The 18,276-nt window shown below is 40.4% G+C and overlaps 1 protein-coding gene across 23 annotated transcripts in view; it reads left to right on the top strand.

Moving 5' to 3' along the window:
- Positions 1-18,276, top strand: part of poc1b (POC1 centriolar protein B) — a 48,218-nt gene that overhangs the window by 6,606 nt on the left and 23,336 nt on the right. For all 23 annotated transcript variants that reach the window (XR_013656279.1, XR_013656278.1, XR_002289663.3 and 20 more), the window contains 6 exons: positions 4,494-4,601; positions 4,834-4,949; positions 8,455-8,588; positions 8,803-8,871; positions 11,260-11,412; positions 11,494-11,571. Coding sequence is in view for 18 of the 23 variants with exons in the window: in XM_078948238.1 (XP_078804364.1) it covers positions 4,494-4,601; positions 4,834-4,949; positions 8,455-8,588; positions 8,803-8,871; positions 11,260-11,412; positions 11,494-11,571 (658 nt within the window). In the remaining 5 variants the exon portion in view is untranslated. The remainder of the gene's footprint in view (positions 1-4,493; positions 4,602-4,833; positions 4,950-8,454; positions 8,589-8,802; positions 8,872-11,259; positions 11,413-11,493; positions 11,572-18,276) is intronic.

The following is an 18,276-nucleotide window of genomic DNA, read 5'->3' as shown; positions in this document are numbered from 1 at the left end:
TTTGAAACCAAAATGTCGTTGATTGCAAAAAAAGTTCATTTCTAAAAAAAATACAACTTGCTGAGTAACAAATTAAAAAATTAAATGTTTGTAAAAAAATCCCATCTGTGTTTTGAAAATCTCTTTCTGTGGTTACAAAATATGTTTGGAACCGGCTTAAAGTCCCACTCTAATCATCTGTTGGTCTATTTTCAAAGCCTTCCCAGTAGTCTTTTATCTATGAATATGCTGTTTTTAACTAAAATAAAAAACCTGTGTCGTTCTCTAGGACTTAATTTCTGCAGAGGTCAGTAGAAATTCACCTCTGAGTTGTGGCCGGGACTGATGGCACAGAGTAAGCCTGCCCCCACTTCCTATCATCCATCTGTCACCCTAACCCCAACATAACATTAGTGAAAAAAATGACGAGCAACATTCCAGCTATCCACCCGTAAAGTTTTAGATCCAGATTCCAGCTCAGAAGAGGAAAACAAAGACGTTCATGGATCTAATTGTCTGACGGTGGATGAATCAGAATGAAGCAGAGCAGGGAGCTTGAGGCCTATACAGTCTATTTCTGTCACAAATAAGCTCTTTTTCCAGTCAACATTCTTTCATCTGCTATTGATTCACAACAAGTATTGTCTTTATAAATGTCCTCCAACAGAAAAATGCTACAAGAACATGTTAAAAACATCCCAAAACACCATTGTCATCAGAGTGGATCAAGTATGATGATGCATTTTCTCCAATCGTGCTTTCTCTCAGGCTATGTCCGAAGTCCCTTTCTACTCCGTAACCCCTAAAATACTCAATAGGCAGGACTATCCAGTGCCCTGGATTTTTATGCAACAGTCCTTTCCTCACTACTTTGAAAGTTGTCGTTGAAGTAAAAACCCAATAAATATAAACATTTTATGATCCCACTCCATTCTGAGGATGAAAACTTAGACCGTTTGTAAAAATTAACCCTTGTGCTATCCTAGGCACTTTACCAGTGGGAGTTGGGTCATCTAGACCCACTAGACAGAGCTCTGAACCTTTTTCCTTCAATGATTTGTGATCTTCACTGGTGTCCATGGATTACATGAAATCTTTCCACCTTTATCCACTTTTGTCATGGTAGGGAGAACACATCAATGCAAGGGTGGGGTCATCTAAGACAGCACAAGGACTAAATTTAAAACCTTTTAAATCAAAGACAAATTATTCAAACGCTATGCATTATGGTCTATATTTGCCAATCTAGCAAGCATCGGTGCACACTGGCTTTTAGCAGAGACTTCTGGGGAATTTCCAGGGCACTGGAATTTGGAATTGTAGATTTGTACACCTCAACTAAGCAGTCAACACCCTATATAGTAAACTAAGTAGTGACTAGTGAAGGATCTTGGACATAGCCTTGACCTTCATGTTCTCAACTTTGTCTTTTGCTTTACAAGTGTGCCACCAAACCAGCCAATCATCACATGAGGGTTCACACTGATTGGTCTGGATTCCATCCAATCAGGAGTCTCCCTGCCTGGATTCAGTTTCAGGAGAATGTGTCTGAAAACAGTTGTGTGAAAGAACCCAATATAAACCAGGTTTATGAAGGTCACAAATGAAAATGTTTATTTTATTGTTAAATAAAAGAGAGATTATGACAGCAAACATTTATTATTGTCATTTGCAGCTTGGAAAGTACACATTTTAAAACTGAACACTGCATTTCAGGAAAATTTTAATTTAAAACAGTGAAAGTCTTTGATTAATTGATTAATTTTGTTCTTTTTCACACAATTTTTAGCAATAAAACATAGTAAAAAGACAATAAAAATAATTTGAAATATAAAATCTATTTAGGATATTAATTCAATGCTTTTGTTAAGTTTAAAGATAATTTACTATCACGCATCCATTGTTTTGGTTTTAATTAGCTCTGCATTCACCACATTGGTAAATTCTTTGTAATTTTCTGTTGATTAAAATACACTGGTGTTGTCAGCAAATAATGAAAAATTGAATATATCATTTACACAAGTGTTAATGAGTAATGGCCCCACATTTATCTCTGCGGGACCCCATAAACTAGGGCTGCATGAAATGAGGAAAACTCGCTATTTGCGATATTAGTGATCAATATTGCGACGACGATGTAACTTGCGATACATAAACAAATAGCAAAACAACCAAAAGCATAATTTTTCTATTTCACTGCAACAGATAAATTTAAATAAGAGTCAAAATAATTGAAATTATATTCCAAATAACCCTTGTCTACGGAAGCGGACATTTAACAAGCAAAGGGTCCATCTGATTGGTCAACAACGTGAAGGTGTCCATCCGATTGGTCAAATGCATCAAGGGATTTATTTTATTCGTTAAATACTTCAAGCTGCCATAAGATTGTTAACGCACATTTAAAGTAACCATTTACTGCAATGTTCGCCGTCTTTTGCGATATGCGTCTTGCACAGCTTGATATTGCGAAAACGATAAATCTGCGATTTATTGTGCAGGTCTACCACAAATTATCTCTTTTTAGGATCAGATGTAAATTCTTCTAGCTTAACAAATTTTCTTCCAGTGAAATAGCTTAGAGTTAGTCCTCTAACTAATCAGTGTCCGTTCTATGGCTGCGCCTTTTGTACGTAGAGCCTGAAATGCCCCTAAACGCGTGTTCACACAGACTTTTCATTGGAAGTGGTCCCTTGAACACGTGTTGGCGAGGACGGTGTGAACGTAGCTTTACACTGCTGCTAACTTCTAAGCACCAAAAGAAATGTGGGGTTGAGTGTTTCGCCCAAGGACACATGGGTGTCTTACCCACCCATGTGTCAAAGATATTCCGGTCAGAGGTCGACCACTCTACACTCTAAAAAGAGAATTTGGGTTGTAGTTGGAGGGATACACTTTTTTATTGATCTTGATTATTGATCTTACTTAATCATTTAGTTTGGTGAAAATAAATCATTTTTTTAGTTAATTTAACTTAAAAATAACAAGTAGTTGTCTGACATAGTTATTTTACCTTCAGTCAACTTAATTCAATTAAGTTGGTGTAACTTTGGTGTGAAGCTGTCAATGCGTCATGACGTCAGAACGAAAGGCAGCGGAAGGAATTATGGGATACCATTTTCTTTGCCTGTCTGGGCAGATTGGGGTTTAAGTGTGAGTTTTTGTCCATGGGTTTTGTTGTCTAACTGTTTTTCTCTGTTTGAACTAGTAATTTAAAATGTTAAGTTTAATTCTTTCTGCACGATGAGTTAGAATTTGGTAGAGGATGATGACCAACCCCCTTGTGCGGGGTATCTTGTCCCAAGATACCCCATGCAAGATACTGCTGGGTCGTTCATGTCTTTGATATAAAATCACAAGGCCCATTGGTTGAAACTTTAAAAAAAGGTGTCAATTTAAATTTTATAAACAAAATTTTAAAACATTTTTTTGAAGTTAGATCAACTTATCAAATTGAATTAGCCATAAAAATTTTAGTTGAATAAACGTAATTCAATTAGGTGTTACCAATTGAAGTTATTCAATTAAGTTGGATCAACTTTTTGCTTTTTAGAGTGTACTGCAGCACGGCAGCCCATAGAGACGGTTGTCTTGACTACAACTCCAATGGTGCTCATAGCAGAATCTGATCCCAGCTGAATTTTAAGGCCAAAGGAAATGCGGGACATTTGATCATTTATGTCTTTTACATTGACCTGCAGCTTCGTAACGCCATTCATTTATATCCTAATATGTATGCATGCAGGGAATCTGATCATCACGGCTTAATCTACTTCACAACTGCATCCTTTGATCTCTGCTGACTGTTCAAGCATTTCCAAATCCAAGTCGTTGCTTTTGTAAACAGGTCTGTGATGTCAAAGTCAGTGCCGAGGTCCAACAGGACTGAACTGCACTGAACTGCAGTCTGAAACAATCAGGCCATACGTAACTTTAATGAATGCAGCTCTGCTTCTGCGCTGCTGTCTGATCAGGACTCAAACTGCTTAGGCTACTTTTATTCTGAAAGTGGGTCACTGTTTGATTTAAGAGACGTTTTTAGAGGGGTTTAAAGAAAAACCAAAGAAAAAGAAACAGATGTTTTAGGATCTTGCAGAAACTTAATGTAAGAGAAAAAACTAAAGAACAAATGTGTTCCAGTGACTCAGTCATGGTAAAAAAACAAAGAATTGTCTCATATATTAAACCTTTTCGACTTAAAGCAAATCTATAAAGGACATTTCTTCCACCATGACAGGGAAGACTAATTTTGGAAAACAAGTACCTCCATGTGGATCTGAAAGCTGATCAGTCACAGGCTGTTCTTTTGTTTCCATTAGCTGTTCACATTTTGGATAAACCTTCTTTTCGGCCTGTTCAGTTCTTTCAAAGCAACTTCAATTTAAGACCTTTTAAAGTAAAAAAAAAGGTGTTTGTTTTTTGTTCTGATGGATGACATGCAGTTAAAAGTGTTTTGTTTAAGGCTAAATCTCAGTCTGTTTTTGTTTCCATTCCACGTGTTTTCCTCTTTTCAGATTCTCCCCAGATGGAAGGCTCATAGTTTCCTGTGGAGACGACCGAACTGTCCGTCTTTGGGACACGTCCACTAAACACTGTCTGAACTGTTTCTCCGACTGCTGCGGGTAAACGCTCCTACGTTTTTAAGCTGAAGTCTGCATCCTTAGCTTCAGAAATTCAATTTTAAAGAAGTGAAATGAAAAAAAAACTACAAGAAAAATAAAGCTGTTCTAAGTGGGCCCTAAAAAGTTTTGGATAGAATTCAAATGCTGGAACAGCACAATGTTCTGGAATCTGAGCTCTGCATGGTGTTTTTGTCTAAGCCTCTGCTGTGAATGATCGCTTTTGTTTCTTCAGATCCTCAACATTTGTCGATTTTAACTCTAACGGCACCTGCATCGGATCTTCAGGAGCCGACAGCTCCCTCAATATCTGGGATATTCGGACCAACAAGCTCATTCAACATTATAAAGGTACGGTCTATACCGGGGGTCGGCAACCCGCGGCTCAGGAGCCGCATGCGGCTCTTTAGCGCTGCCCTAGTGGCTCCCTGGAGCATGTTCAAAAATGTAACAAGATGGGGGATAGAAATATATTTTTTGTTTTAATATGGTTTCTGTAGGAGTAAAAACAAGACACAAACATTAACGTTTTTCAATGCTGTAAGAATGCGTAGAAAAAAAACCTTTGTAACGCAAAACAGTCACGTCACTTGCAGGGGCAAAACGGGAGCCTAACTGTCTGGAAGTCGAGCTGTCAATCACTTGGCTGCACCGGAGAAATGCCCGCGCCCCAGATAATGCACGTCTGCGAACAATTTCAGACAGGAGCAGGCACAAAGATTAGCTGAGAGCGAATAGTCTCCTTTCAGGCGTCGCAGGCCCTTGGTTTAACAGATGCACCACATTGAACATTGCACTGGAGTCATCAACCTCTCCCCCTTCCACACTTATGGTCAAACAAAAAGAAACAAACATAACAGGAAGAATAAACTAAGGTGGAACAACAAAACTGCCATATGAAAAGAAACGCTCATGCTGAGCCCTAATTAGATCAGGAGACAGCGTCCCACAACGCCCTGCTGCTAGCAGACCTAAAATGCGCATGACCGCCACGACAATATTACTTTTTTTTAAACTTTATTGTACAAAACAAAAGTACAATACAAAACACAAATTAAACTTCAGATATGCCAGGGGAGCATTCTTTTGTTCGAATCCTTAAAAAATAAAAATATCAAAAATCGGATTTCTTTAGGGAAGTGGGGAGTTTTGAGGTAAAACCTTAAGTGAGAGTGTTGTGAATTGAAGTCAGGTCCATGCCGTTTTGGCTGTTCATGCATGCTTAAATGAACGGGCTTTCATCTTGTGAAGGAATTTCGGTGAGCCTCCGAGTCACCACATCTCGAAACCGTCCTGGGTCGTGCGGTATATAGGCACGGACAGACTGTACAATGACGCCGCTACGCTAACAGTTTATTAAAGTGACGTCCCGGCTGGGTCGTTACAATATTGTAATGAGTTTAAACTTTCACAACAGAGCAGTCACGTGACGCGTCGTTTTCCGCAGAATGCATTGCAGGGCAAATAAACATTTAATCGTTAATGCTCATTATGTGTTTGTAGCAACTTAGTCATTTTGATAGCAGGCTAATATACAGCGGGGGAAAATAAGTGTTGAACACGTCAACATTTCGATCAAAAAACATTTCTAATCGAGCTATTGACATGAAATTTTCACCAGATGTCGGCATCAACCCAAGTAATGCACACATAGAAAGAAATTCAAACATTTATGTCCATAAATGAAGTTATGTGTAATAAAGTGAAATGGCACAGGGAATAAGTATTGAACACGCTTACTGAAATTTATTTAATACTTAGTGCAAAAACCTTTGTTGGTGATTCCAGCCTCAAGACGCCTCCTGTATGGAGAAACCAGTGGAATACATTGCTCAGGTGGGATTTTGGCCCATTCATCCACACAAACTGCCCTCAAATCTTCAAGGTTCCGGGGGTCTCCTCTGTGAACCCGGATCTTCAGTTCTTTCCAAAGATTTTCAATTGGATTCAAGTCTGGTGATTGACTGGGCCATTCTAGCAGCTTTATTTTCTTTTTCTTCAACCAGTTGAGTGTCACCTTGGTGTGTGCTTGGGATGGTTGTCTTGCTGAAAGATCCACCCTCTTTTCATCTTCAGCAGCCTGGCAGATGACAGCAGATTCTGATCAAGAATGTCTCCATACTTTTCTCCAGTCATTATTCCTTCAATGATATGAAGTCTACCAGTACCACATGCTCAAAAACAGCCCCACGCCATGATGCTCCCACTTCCAAACTTGACTGTTGGTATGGTGTTTTGGGGGTGATGTGCTGTGCCATTTTTCCTCCAAACATGTTGTGTCTTATGACATCCGAAGAGTTCAATTTGGGTCTCATCTGACCAGAGTATCTTCTCCCAGAATGTCATGGGTTTATCCAAATGTTGTGTCACAAACTCAAAACGAGATTCAACATGCTTCTTCTTCAAAAATGGAGTCTTGCGTGGTGTGCATGCATGGAGGCCATGGCGGTTGAGTGCATTACTTATTGTTTTCTTTGAAACAACGGTACCTGCTGATTCCAGGTCTTTCTGAAGCTCTCCACGAGTGGTCCTGGGCTGCTGGAGAACCCTTCTGATGATTGTTCTGACTCCTCTGTCTGAAATCTTGCGAGGAGCACCTGGCCGTGGCAGGTTTATGGTAATGCCGTGTTCTTTCCACTTCCGGATGATGGCCCCAATGGTACTCACTGGAACTTTCAGAAGTTTAGAAATGTGCCTGTAACCAATGCCTTCAGTGTGTTTTGCAACAATAAGGTTGCGTAGGTCTTTGGACAGCTCTTTGCTTTTACCCATCATGCAATGCTTCTTGTCTAAAACCTTGCTGGTGAGAGACCTTATTAAAAGGCATCAATCAGGACTATACCAGCTGATATTACTTTGCACTGATGGGGGGCAGGTTAACCTTCTGAATACTGACAAACTCCAGCTGCTTTCTTGGCTTGCCAAACCTTTTTACCCCTCCTTTTCTTCATGTGTTCAATACTTATTCCCTGTGCCATTTCACTTTATTACACATAACTTCATTAATGGACATAACTGTTTGGATTTCTTTCTATGTGTGCATTACTTGGGTTGATGCCGACATCTGGTGAAAATTTCATGTCAATAGCTCGATTAGAATTGTGTTTTTTGAGAGAAATGTTGGCGTGTTCAATACTTATTTTCCCCGCTGTATGTGACGTCATGTGACAGTCTGCTGGTGTGGTGGAGAATCCGTACCAGAACCCGTCTGCTTGATGTTCATCTGAAGTCTTTGGAGTTTATTTTGTTTTTTTGGGGGTATTTCCTCAAAAAAGAGTTGGTTTGTAAAACATGGAAACACTGTAATCAGTTTACATCAAAGGAACTGTTTTTAATTTTTTCTATTTTTATTGAGGTTTTATTGTGTCTTCATTTATCTTCTTGTCGTTCTACTAAAAAAGAAAATCTGTGTGGAGAACATTTTCCAGATTGGTTCTAAAAGGATCCAAAGCTGCAGTGATGTTTAGGTTTTGTTTACTGCTGAAGTTAACCAGAGAAATGTGTAAATGTGTTCAAAGTGATCAATGTCAATGAAAAATGTTTTGTTGATTCTGATCTTGTGTTCTAAATAAAGGTAGAAATGATGCTGGATAAATACTTATTGTTTTAATGTTCATACATCTAGTAAAAGGACACACAACCATTTAGCTACCATTCAAATGGAATATATATAGCAGGAAACATGGCTTGTTCTGTGAAGCATTGAACTTTGATTGTGAATCAAATTGGATCGTCACCTAAGTAACAGTTAGTCATCAGGGGGTGGGACAGCCTTAGGGGGTTGGGACCCCTGATTTAGGTCAGTTATGCAAGACTTCACGTTATTTTAAATAGGCTTGATTTATTTGCTTTTTAGTCCACAGTGAAGGAATCAACAGCTTTTCTTTTCACCCATCAAACAACTTCCTAATCACTGGCTCCAGCGATCACACTGTGAAGGTCCTGGATCTGCTGGAGGGACGCCTCATCTATACCCTCCATGGACACAAGGTGACGCTGCTGCAGCAAGGAGTCTGACGAAGTCAGTAAAGTTGTGCTGCCGACCTGAAACAAAGTTCATTGGTTCCTGCTCTCATGTGTTGTGTGTAGAGGTCTGGTTAGTACCATCCGTTGGTGAATGAGTATGAGGGAATGAGGCTGTGAATGTTAAGATGGACAGATTTACCATCATGGTGACATTTATTTTGAAATTGCTGTTATTCAGGGTGCTGTGACTTCGGTAGCCTTTTCTCAGGCTGGAGATCTCTTTGCATCTGGAGGAGGTGACCGTCAGGTGAGCACTTTGCAACTTTGTTGTGTTCAAATCTCAACTGTTATTGCTGTAGATAGCCGTTATCCAAAGCTTTGCTGCTGCCTTTTAAAGTCAAAATGTTTTCTGCAACATCAATATTCTATCGTTTGCAGTAATATCTTACTGTTATGATTATGATTTAGGCAAAACAATAAAACCTATGTGGTTTTCTATGATGTAGTTTCTGCAGAGCGGCAGGAGTTCATCAGAAATTCACCTCTGACCAGGGGGGTATTCCAGGAAGCATGTTTAAGCTACCCTGACTTTAATCCTGAACTCTGGCTGAAATCCCCCTGAACTTGCTTACTCTGGGTATGTCGGTTCCAAAAGACCAGATATGAGTTGGCGTAATTACACTCGACTTGGTAATCCTGGGTTAATTAATTAATACACGTGCACAGCAGGTACATAAAGACATTCTCAATAGATCGCAGATTTCCGGAGTCACCATGGAAACGTGTGGAGAACATAAGAGCGCTATACTTACGTATATACGTGAGACGGAGTCTGAGATTTTAATGACGGCGTATGAAGATTATACGTCCATCAAAAAAGTAACACGGCTGCATCATCAAAAGAGAGTTTCTGCTTAGAGAAAAAGAACGGACAAAGTAAACGCACAAGTTTCTGATCTTATTTCCATTTTCATTGTGACGCATATATATGTATATATATATGTGTGTGTGTATATATATATATATATATATATATAATCTACCGCACCTGGCTGCAGATCTACCACACCAGACAAGACCCAAGGTGTAGGCTGTGCAAAGAAACAATCCAGCCCATAACTGCAGGATGTAAGATGCTGGCAGGTAAAGCATACATGGAGCGCCACAATCAAGTGGCTGGAATAATATACAGGAACATGTGTGCAGAATATGAACTGGAAACCCCAAGGTCAAAATGGGAAACACCTCCAAAGGTGGTAGAGAATGAGAGGGCAAAGATCCTGTGGGACTTCCAGATCCAGACTGATAGGATGGTAATGGAGAACCAACCAGACATTGTAGTGGTGGATAAAGAACAGAGGAAAGCCGTTGTGGTGGATGTGGCAGTGCCAAGCGATGGGAACATCAGGAAGAAGGAACATGAGAAACTGGAGAAATACCAGGGACTCAGAGAAGAACTGGAGAAAGCCTGGAAAGTGAAGGTGACAGTGGTGACTGTGGTAATTGGAGCACTCGGGGCAGTAACCCCCAATCTGGAGGAGTGGCTACAACAGATACCTGGAAAGACCTCAGACCTCTCAGTCCAGAAAAGTGCAGTGCTAGGAACAGCTAAGATACTGCAGGACCCTCAAGCTCTCAGGCCTCTGGTAGAGGACCCGAGCTTGGAGGAGAAACCACCCGCGGAGGGTGAGAATGGCGTTTTTTTTTTTTTAACTTGTAAGATAACGCGAAAGCTGAGGTTATCAACTTCCTTAGCCTCAAAGTTACCATGGTAACTCACATAACCTGCTTTTTGGAATACCCCCTTGTTGGCGTGTAGTAAGCCCGAGCCTGCTGCCATCGTCATGTTGTTTACACTCTCTCCCACTAGCTTACAGCCCCAACCTAGCATTACAGGTGCAACCAAAATGGTGAGTGATATCAGAGCGAACCAGCCGTCCAGTTTAGATCCAGATTCCAGCTCAGACGAGGAAAACAAAGATGTTCATGAATCCATTTGTCTGACAGTGGATGATCAGAATGCAGGAGCAGGGAGACTTGCAATATTTTTCAACCATCATTTTTTCATCTGCTCCTGATCCACAAAAATGTGTGTAACGGAATACTCAGACGTGCAGTCGGAAGCTTAAAAGTAGGACTGTCACGACATGAGGACAGCTCGCCATGTGCGATATTAGTGATCAATATTGCGGTGACGTTCTAACTTGCGATAGATGAAGAAATAGCAAAACAACCATAAAGATCATTTCCATTTCACAGAAACAGTTTACGGTAGAGTCAAAATAACGTAAATTATACTCCGAATGACCCTCGTCTACATGGGAGGCAAACATCTACAATGAAAGGCGTCCATCCGATTGGTCAAATTCCTAAAGGGACACATTTGATTCTTTATTCCTTCAGCTGGTCATGAGATTGGTTTAGCCCATTTAAGGTAACTATTTACAGCGATTTCCACCAATTCTTTATGTGTATTGCACAGCTTGATATTGTGAAATTGATACATTTGTTGTGTAGGCCTACTTAAAAAAGAAGTCAGTCAGAAACATGCTCTGTTCCCTTCAGTAATGCTGATAGATGAATCAACTGTTAGCTTATGAGGTCATGTCTTCTTTACTTCAGTTTAGTCCTGAATCTTTTCATGTATTTGTTCTTCAAAATGGTTTTGCTGAACAAAGTGGTGCCTGTGTTTCAGATCCTTCTATGGAGGACGAACTTTGACAGTAACTCTTATCAGGACGTCCTGCAGAAACACGGTCGGCGAGCCACCCCAGATCCGCCTCCCCACCTGTCAGACATCTATCCCAGGAGCCCCCACCTGCACCACCCTCAGGATTCTGCTGTCCAGGTCCTTAACATCTCGGTGCGGTTACAGGAAATGAGAGCGTTTGCGATGTTCAGTGGTTTCACGTCATGGGTTTGTTCACAGATCCATCCAGCAGTGGCCGACACACGCTCCGCTGACCCACAGGTTGTAGAGCTGGGTCAGCCCACTCACAACAACACGGTAAGATGATGCAGAGAGTGGAATCTCCACAACCATGACAAACTGGATGAAGAATGCTCAAATGTTTCCCCCCCCCAGTCTTTATTTCAGTGTTCACAAAAAGAGCAAAGTCTCTTTTAATCATTCGTTCGATTATAGATTTCTCTGAATATTTCTCTGAGAAATCCCCAATTTGTAAGAAAGAATTTGTTCCCTTGCTCACCACCAGGTGGCAGTGAAGCCCTATGTTTAGTCTTCTCTATAGTGTCAAATCTTTTTAAAACTTTTATTCGTTTGTACTATTATTAGTATATGTACTAATATTTAGCCCGTGCATCTTTCTAATAGACCACTAGCTTTTCATTGATCATTTGTTTATTTTTTTTATTATTTAATTGAATAGTTTTCAAAAAGTTTCCTTTTTTTGGTCTTTTTGTGTTTCTCTGAGCGATAAAAAAATAATTGGAATGTCTGTGGAAAGTTCTCTGTGCTTTGGAAGCTAAAGCGCTGCATTAGTCTTAGTCGTATCCGTTTACTCTAATCGTGCTGCTTCTGATAAATGGCTTGAACCTCCTGCACTGATTATTTTTCCCATTCATAATGTAAAGGTCTAATGATTCTTTGGAAAGCGGCTCACTCTCTTGGAACCCAGTGCAACTGGTCAGGCCATGCCCGTCTGTAGAAGGCCTTTTCCATGCAGAGAGCGTGTCGTGGTCCGTCATGGCTGCTGGGTTTTGTGATGGCTGACCCGTGTCATCTGGCGACCATGTTCACATGCAGTCTCCAACTCCCGATCAGCTGTTTTTGGCACAAGTGTGGCAGGTTGTTCCAATGATTCATTAAATCAGGTCCTATAATCCCACCATCCTGCCATCTGATAGACACTTTGTCGGGCCGAAGTGAAAAACAAAAAGTGAAAGAAAAATGTATTTATTAGAAAAATGCCGCAATTAAAAATCTACATTGATAGTTTGGATTTGCAGATGAACAGAGAATCAGATAAATGAAAAATGTTGAAATTATAATTTTACTCTTAACTGTCTCATTATGCGTTTGGTATTCAGTAGAATAGAATAGAATTTCACTGGTCACACCTTGTTACCATAAATCTATTAAAAACAGCAGCATAAATAACACTAAAAATAGACCTAAAAATGAATTACAATAATAATTATTGTCCAGTGTCTATGAGGCCTTGTAGATTCTAATGTTTGACAGAAAGAAAGATCTGGGATTGAGGTGTTAGTCTCTGACTGAAGGAGCAGAAGATGACGATGAGGAGGACTGTCCAATTTCCATAACCTCCTCTTCCTCTCAGCCCTCACAGTCAAAGACTCTAGAGAACAATCCAGAACAGAGCCGGATCTCTGCACCAGTTTGTCGATCCTGTTCCTGTTCCAGTGAGCGGGCTTAGTGGTTAGCAGGCTTACCTCACAGTGAGACGGTCCAGGTTCGAATCCCGGCTGGGTTCTTCTGTGTGGAGTTTGCGTGTTCCCCTCATGCATGTGTGATTTTTCTCCAGACACTCCGGCTTCCAAAAACATTCTGCGTAGGTTTAAAATTGTCTTTGTGTGTGTGTGTGTGTGTGTGTGTGTGGCCATGCATACTGCCAACTTGTTCATGGTGAATCCTGCCTTTGCTGGGATAGGCTCCAGCAACCTTGTGACTCTGAAAGGGATTCAGGAGATTGATTGATGGCAAAACAACTTTAAAAATGGAAACATTTAAAAAATATATCAGTTTGCAAGTCATCTGTTTTTTTTGTTTTGTTTTGTTTTTTGTTTTTTTTTGGGGGGGGGGTTATCTAAAATGTATCTGTAACGGTTTAAACTCCCCCCTACTATCAAACCTTTGGGAGGTCAGTTCTTGGCAGGCGGTTACAGAAGCTGTTCTGCATCTACCGTTGCTTGCTTGTTATTTACACGTGTGAGTAAACCAAAAAAATAAAAAAGTAAAACCACAAAATAAACAAGATGAACATGAAAATGTGAAACTTTTTGGTCATGTTTCACTTTACCTGCTTTTCTTGAACAATAGAGGTGGATTGCCCTGTTGTATATGGTCTCATCAAACATCATATAATTGAATAAACTAGATCATGATGCGTATTTAGTGTGCATGGAAACCAGCTCAATGAGCTGCTATGTGCGTTTTTAATGTCTGTTTGGGTGAACTGATCTTGTGTCAAGCCTAAACCAGCTCTCAGAAAAGTCTAAAAGCTGTTTGTTCTCCCGTGACTTGGACCGTTAGTGTGAGTAAGGGAGGTGGGGGAGGAGGTGGGGGTTACACCTAAGTCACTAGGAGTTGTGGTGCGAGTGCGTGGGAGGAAGTTGATTCAGCGTGTGCTGCCTCTCCTGTCAGCTCTCATCAGCTGACTCCCATCATTGAAAAACCTCGTCTTCCCCGCTGCCCCGCCCCGCCCCTCGCCGCGCCGCCGCCGCTGATGTGCATGCACTTAGAGGGCTTTCCCTTCCGCTCTGCATCCGTGCTTTCCCTCCATCACCCTAATGGGTTCATGCCTCAGCGGAAACACGGAGATAAGGGATGTGGGAGCCTGAACGGCAAATGAAAAGCATGGCAGACACACACACACACACACGCACACACCAACCCACTCCCACACACACACACACAGACACACACATGGATTGGGGAGGGGGGCAAAAGGCCTGAGGTGTGGATGTGGGATCAGGATGTTCCTCTTGCCATCTGTGTTCTTTAAAAGTGTGTTTTTGTGTCTTTTTTTCAATGTGATAAATTACTTTAGTGTGCATTTTACCATCACAAAAAATCCCCCGACTTTCCCTGAAGCGGCTCATTTACAGTCAGTCAGTTTTTTCTTTTCTTCACATTTTCGCATGATTCAGCTTTGAGGAAGCACAGGAACTGTTGAGTACAGTGTATTAGGAAGTTGCTAATGTATTTATTCCTGTGAAAAGCAGCAGATGGGAAAGTTTTGTTTACTTCCTAACGATTGTTCCTTTCTGCAGAAACACAAGTGTAGAGAACATAAAAAATGAGAAATGTACTTTCAACCATGATCTCTACTTCAAATCAAATAGAAGTAATGTTAAAGCTGAAGACATTTTACTGGAAAAAAAAAACGTTATATTTAACTTTCTATGGTGTCATGTTTTTTACACTTTTTAAAATGTTTTTTTTCTTCCCGTTTTATCCTCTCGTTTTTCAAACTATTTTTGTTTGACTGTGCTTTTTTATTTAATTCTTTATTTCATAAAATTGCCTGCCGGACCATAGTCTGTGCTGACTGTGATGTAATAGAAAATGGCTTACTTCTGGGTCCAACAGAATTTAGTCAATTAAGTTATCTTTTTTTTTTTTTTTGCGACGTGGACGCCGCCATGTTGGAACCAGATGATCCCAATAAGCAGTGACTGATGCAAGTCGGAACATTTAGAAAAGGTATCGGAGCAAGAATGGTTCCTCTGACCAATAGCATGACTGAGTAACAGCTGTTTAATTTTCTATAGAAGTCTATGGGAGTTTGGCTTCTTGGAGCCAGCAGGTACTTCCTGTTTAGAACAGGAAGGGAGGAGGAATCCCTCAGTCCAGTTTTCCTATACAGTCAATGTTCCAGAAGCTTTGCTTTGCACAAAGGTTGATGTTTTAGAGCATCTTGCGTGTCTTTAAGGACAGCTGCAGTGAGACCAGGTTGAGCAGATGAGGTCTCCTTCTGTGGAGGACCTGTGAGTGTTTTTGGGGCATATGCACATGGGCGTTCAGTTTGAATTTCTGTACATTTCTGGTGGTCGTTGTGGTAAAACTCATTGTGGTCTGTTATACAAGGCAAGCAGGTCAAGAAAGGGTTTTGGTGCTGTTTTCCAGATTGAAGAGGAGTAAAATAACACTGATGATCCTAGTCTCAGCATTCTGGGCACCTGCAATAATGGCCTGCTGGGAGGTTGGATGCATAGACAGTCAATCAATGGTTGGATGCCAGCCAAGCACTGTTTAGCAAGATTTGGCAACTATTCTTAACCCTTGTGCTATCCTAGGCACTTTAACGTTGGGAGTTGGGTCATCTAGACCCACTAGACAGTGCTCTGAACCTTTTTTCTTCAATGATTTGTGATCTTCACTGGTGTCCATGGATTACATGAAATCTTTCCACCTTTATCCACCTTTGTCATGGTAGGGAGAACACGTCAATGGAAGGGGGGGGGGGGGGTCATCTAAGATAGCACAAGGGATAAACTAATAAAGAAAAATTATATAAATGACACCTTAATGTATACACTTTCCCCATTTGCACTTTCCTCCTTTTTAATGCTTATTATTTATGACGTTGTTCACATATGCCCAATAAAATATTTTAGCATGTGAATTTTGTACCATATATTGTGAACTCTTCAAAAAAAAAAAGTTAAATAAAAGCATGACACTTTGAACTGACGGGATGAAAAATCCCAGTGGGAAAGTGTTACGGACAGTGGGACAATAACAACTGGAAGGGGGATTGATCTCAGGCCTGAGTCTACCCCCCCCACCCCCACCCCACCCCCCAGTTTCCTACTCACAAATGTGTTCCTGCAACAACACTCCCAGCCAAGTCCAACTGTCTTCAGTTTCTCTACAACGTCTTCTCCTTCTGTATTCGTCCGGAGGCAAGCAACTTAAAACTGCTGCTATGGAAAACGGATGTGCAGCTGAGTAGAGACTGCATACAAATATTATAAACTGGGAAAGAAAGACACTGCTGTTACTCCTGTTTGTGAGCAAAAACAACCATAATCAGTTAGAATGGATGGCCTTGGTCTGCTGCAAAACTGTCAGCAGCATAACATCAACATAGAGGAAGGTCATCTCAAGACACTCGCCATGTTTGGCTTAGAGACTCGCCTCAGTGACTTATTGTTCAAGTGCTTGCAAAAAAAAAAACTTTAGCCTCATGTGCTAAAGAAAGGCAAGCTGCATTTCCAGCTCTAGTGGCAGAATCCTATCCATCCTTTATCTCCTCCCCAGAACTGTTTCACCTATGGTCTGACTGGCTTTTCCTCCTTTATCTTATGTCTTTCACACAGTCTTCAATCACACACCTGTGCACAAACACAGACAGGAGTTGTGTCCTAAATAGGGAAGTGATGCTTGTGGGCTTCAGAGAGCAAAGTCATTTCTATTTTTTTGTCTGAAGCTTATGTTATGTTATCCCTCTCATACTTATTTGTCTTATATTATAGTATTCTACTCAAGAGTGTTGCGTAATCCCTTGCCTAAAAAGTTGAGTAATGCAAAATACTAAATGTATAAAGTAATATTTACGCAGGCATTTTAAAAGTATGTGAAAAATCAAGAGTTAACTGAAACATAACAAAATGCTCAGTAATTAAAAGTAAACAGCCATAGTTCAATTTTTTGAGTGTATATATTTTTATTGTATTTAGTTAAGAAGGAGCTGGATGGCTCAGTTATAACTATATAGCCACAAGGGGGCCCAAGTCTGATTCCCCCTGTGCCAGTCCCCAGCCCGGATAAAAAACAGGGTTGTGCCAGGAAGGGCATCCGGTGTAAAAGTCTCTACCAAACCACCTGTGCGAATTGGTGGTTTGGTAGAGATCTTCTATTACAATAGAAGATTTTTCTTTCAATGAAATAAAATATGTAATTGAGCTAAGAATTTATTCTTTTCTGCTTTTAATCTTACTACTCAATAGTGTGAGGATGAGGATTTACACCCAACATTCATTGTTATTCTTCTGATTCAAAAATGTTATTAGGTGTTCCTTCACTATATCGCCATTTATCTTTCGTGGTCTTGCTGTATCTCACATTTTGTTCAGTGCAATTTTGTAAGCTACTCTTTTTTATAGTGTACTGTGTCTTGGGCATATTGACTGTCCACCAGTCTCCTTCGTGCCATGTATCCTGTACAGAGTTCCTTCAGCTTACCAAAACAAAATAAATCTTACCAATAAACAATAAAGGGAACAATAAACTAGGGACCCCTGTATACTCAATTTGGTCTTCCTAGACAAAATAATGTGTTGAAGGATAGCATAGTTAAATACAATGTGCAGACAGCTGTTCCTCACGGGAGAACTTCTGTATTTAGAGTTTTGATGATCCATTAGGACGCTCTCCAGGGCCAACTTTATTCACCAATAATTTTAGAGTTTTTTCTGCAATCATTGCTTTTCCAACCTCTCCACAGTCTCTGGACCATTTTCAATCATCAGAAAGCCCATTTCCTATAGAAGGGACCTTATTTGACGTTCAAGAACGTCAATCTTTTTAAATCTGGAAACTGGGAGGTATTTTGCCAAGAACATAGAAAGGAAAGTCCTCATTGTTAGTTTTAATGTCATTTCAAATCATATCTGGTCAATGTAGCTTTTATTGTTTAAGACTTTTGGACAAGTAAATCCTCTAATATCTGAATTTTCTATGAAAGTTTCTTTTGTCTTGTAATAAACACCATGTTTGCACTGCAATAAACTCATACCGTCACAGATGTTAATACAACTGGTTAAAAAGTAATTTGTAAAGACAGAGAACATGTCTGAATACGGTCAAAGAAAAACATTCTCTAATGAAACTGGATGATTGTTGTGAAGGGACTGATACCGAATCAGTGTGAATGCACTTCATGTGAAAATAACAGGTTACCTTAACGTCTGGCAGCTTCGCTGGCTGATGCTATTTTCTCCCTCAGTGGAGGCAGAAAGGATGTGGCCTGTTGATCTGCGTAGGCAGATCAGACAGCTCATG

Source organism: Oryzias latipes, chromosome 6 (genome assembly GCF_053564925.1).
Source record: "Oryzias latipes strain Hd-rR chromosome 6, Olatipes_Hd-rR_3.1".
NCBI lineage: Eukaryota > Metazoa > Chordata > Actinopteri > Beloniformes > Adrianichthyidae > Oryzias > Oryzias latipes.
Note: the sequence above shows the minus strand (reverse complement) of the source record. Positions and strands in the feature narration are given on the sequence as shown.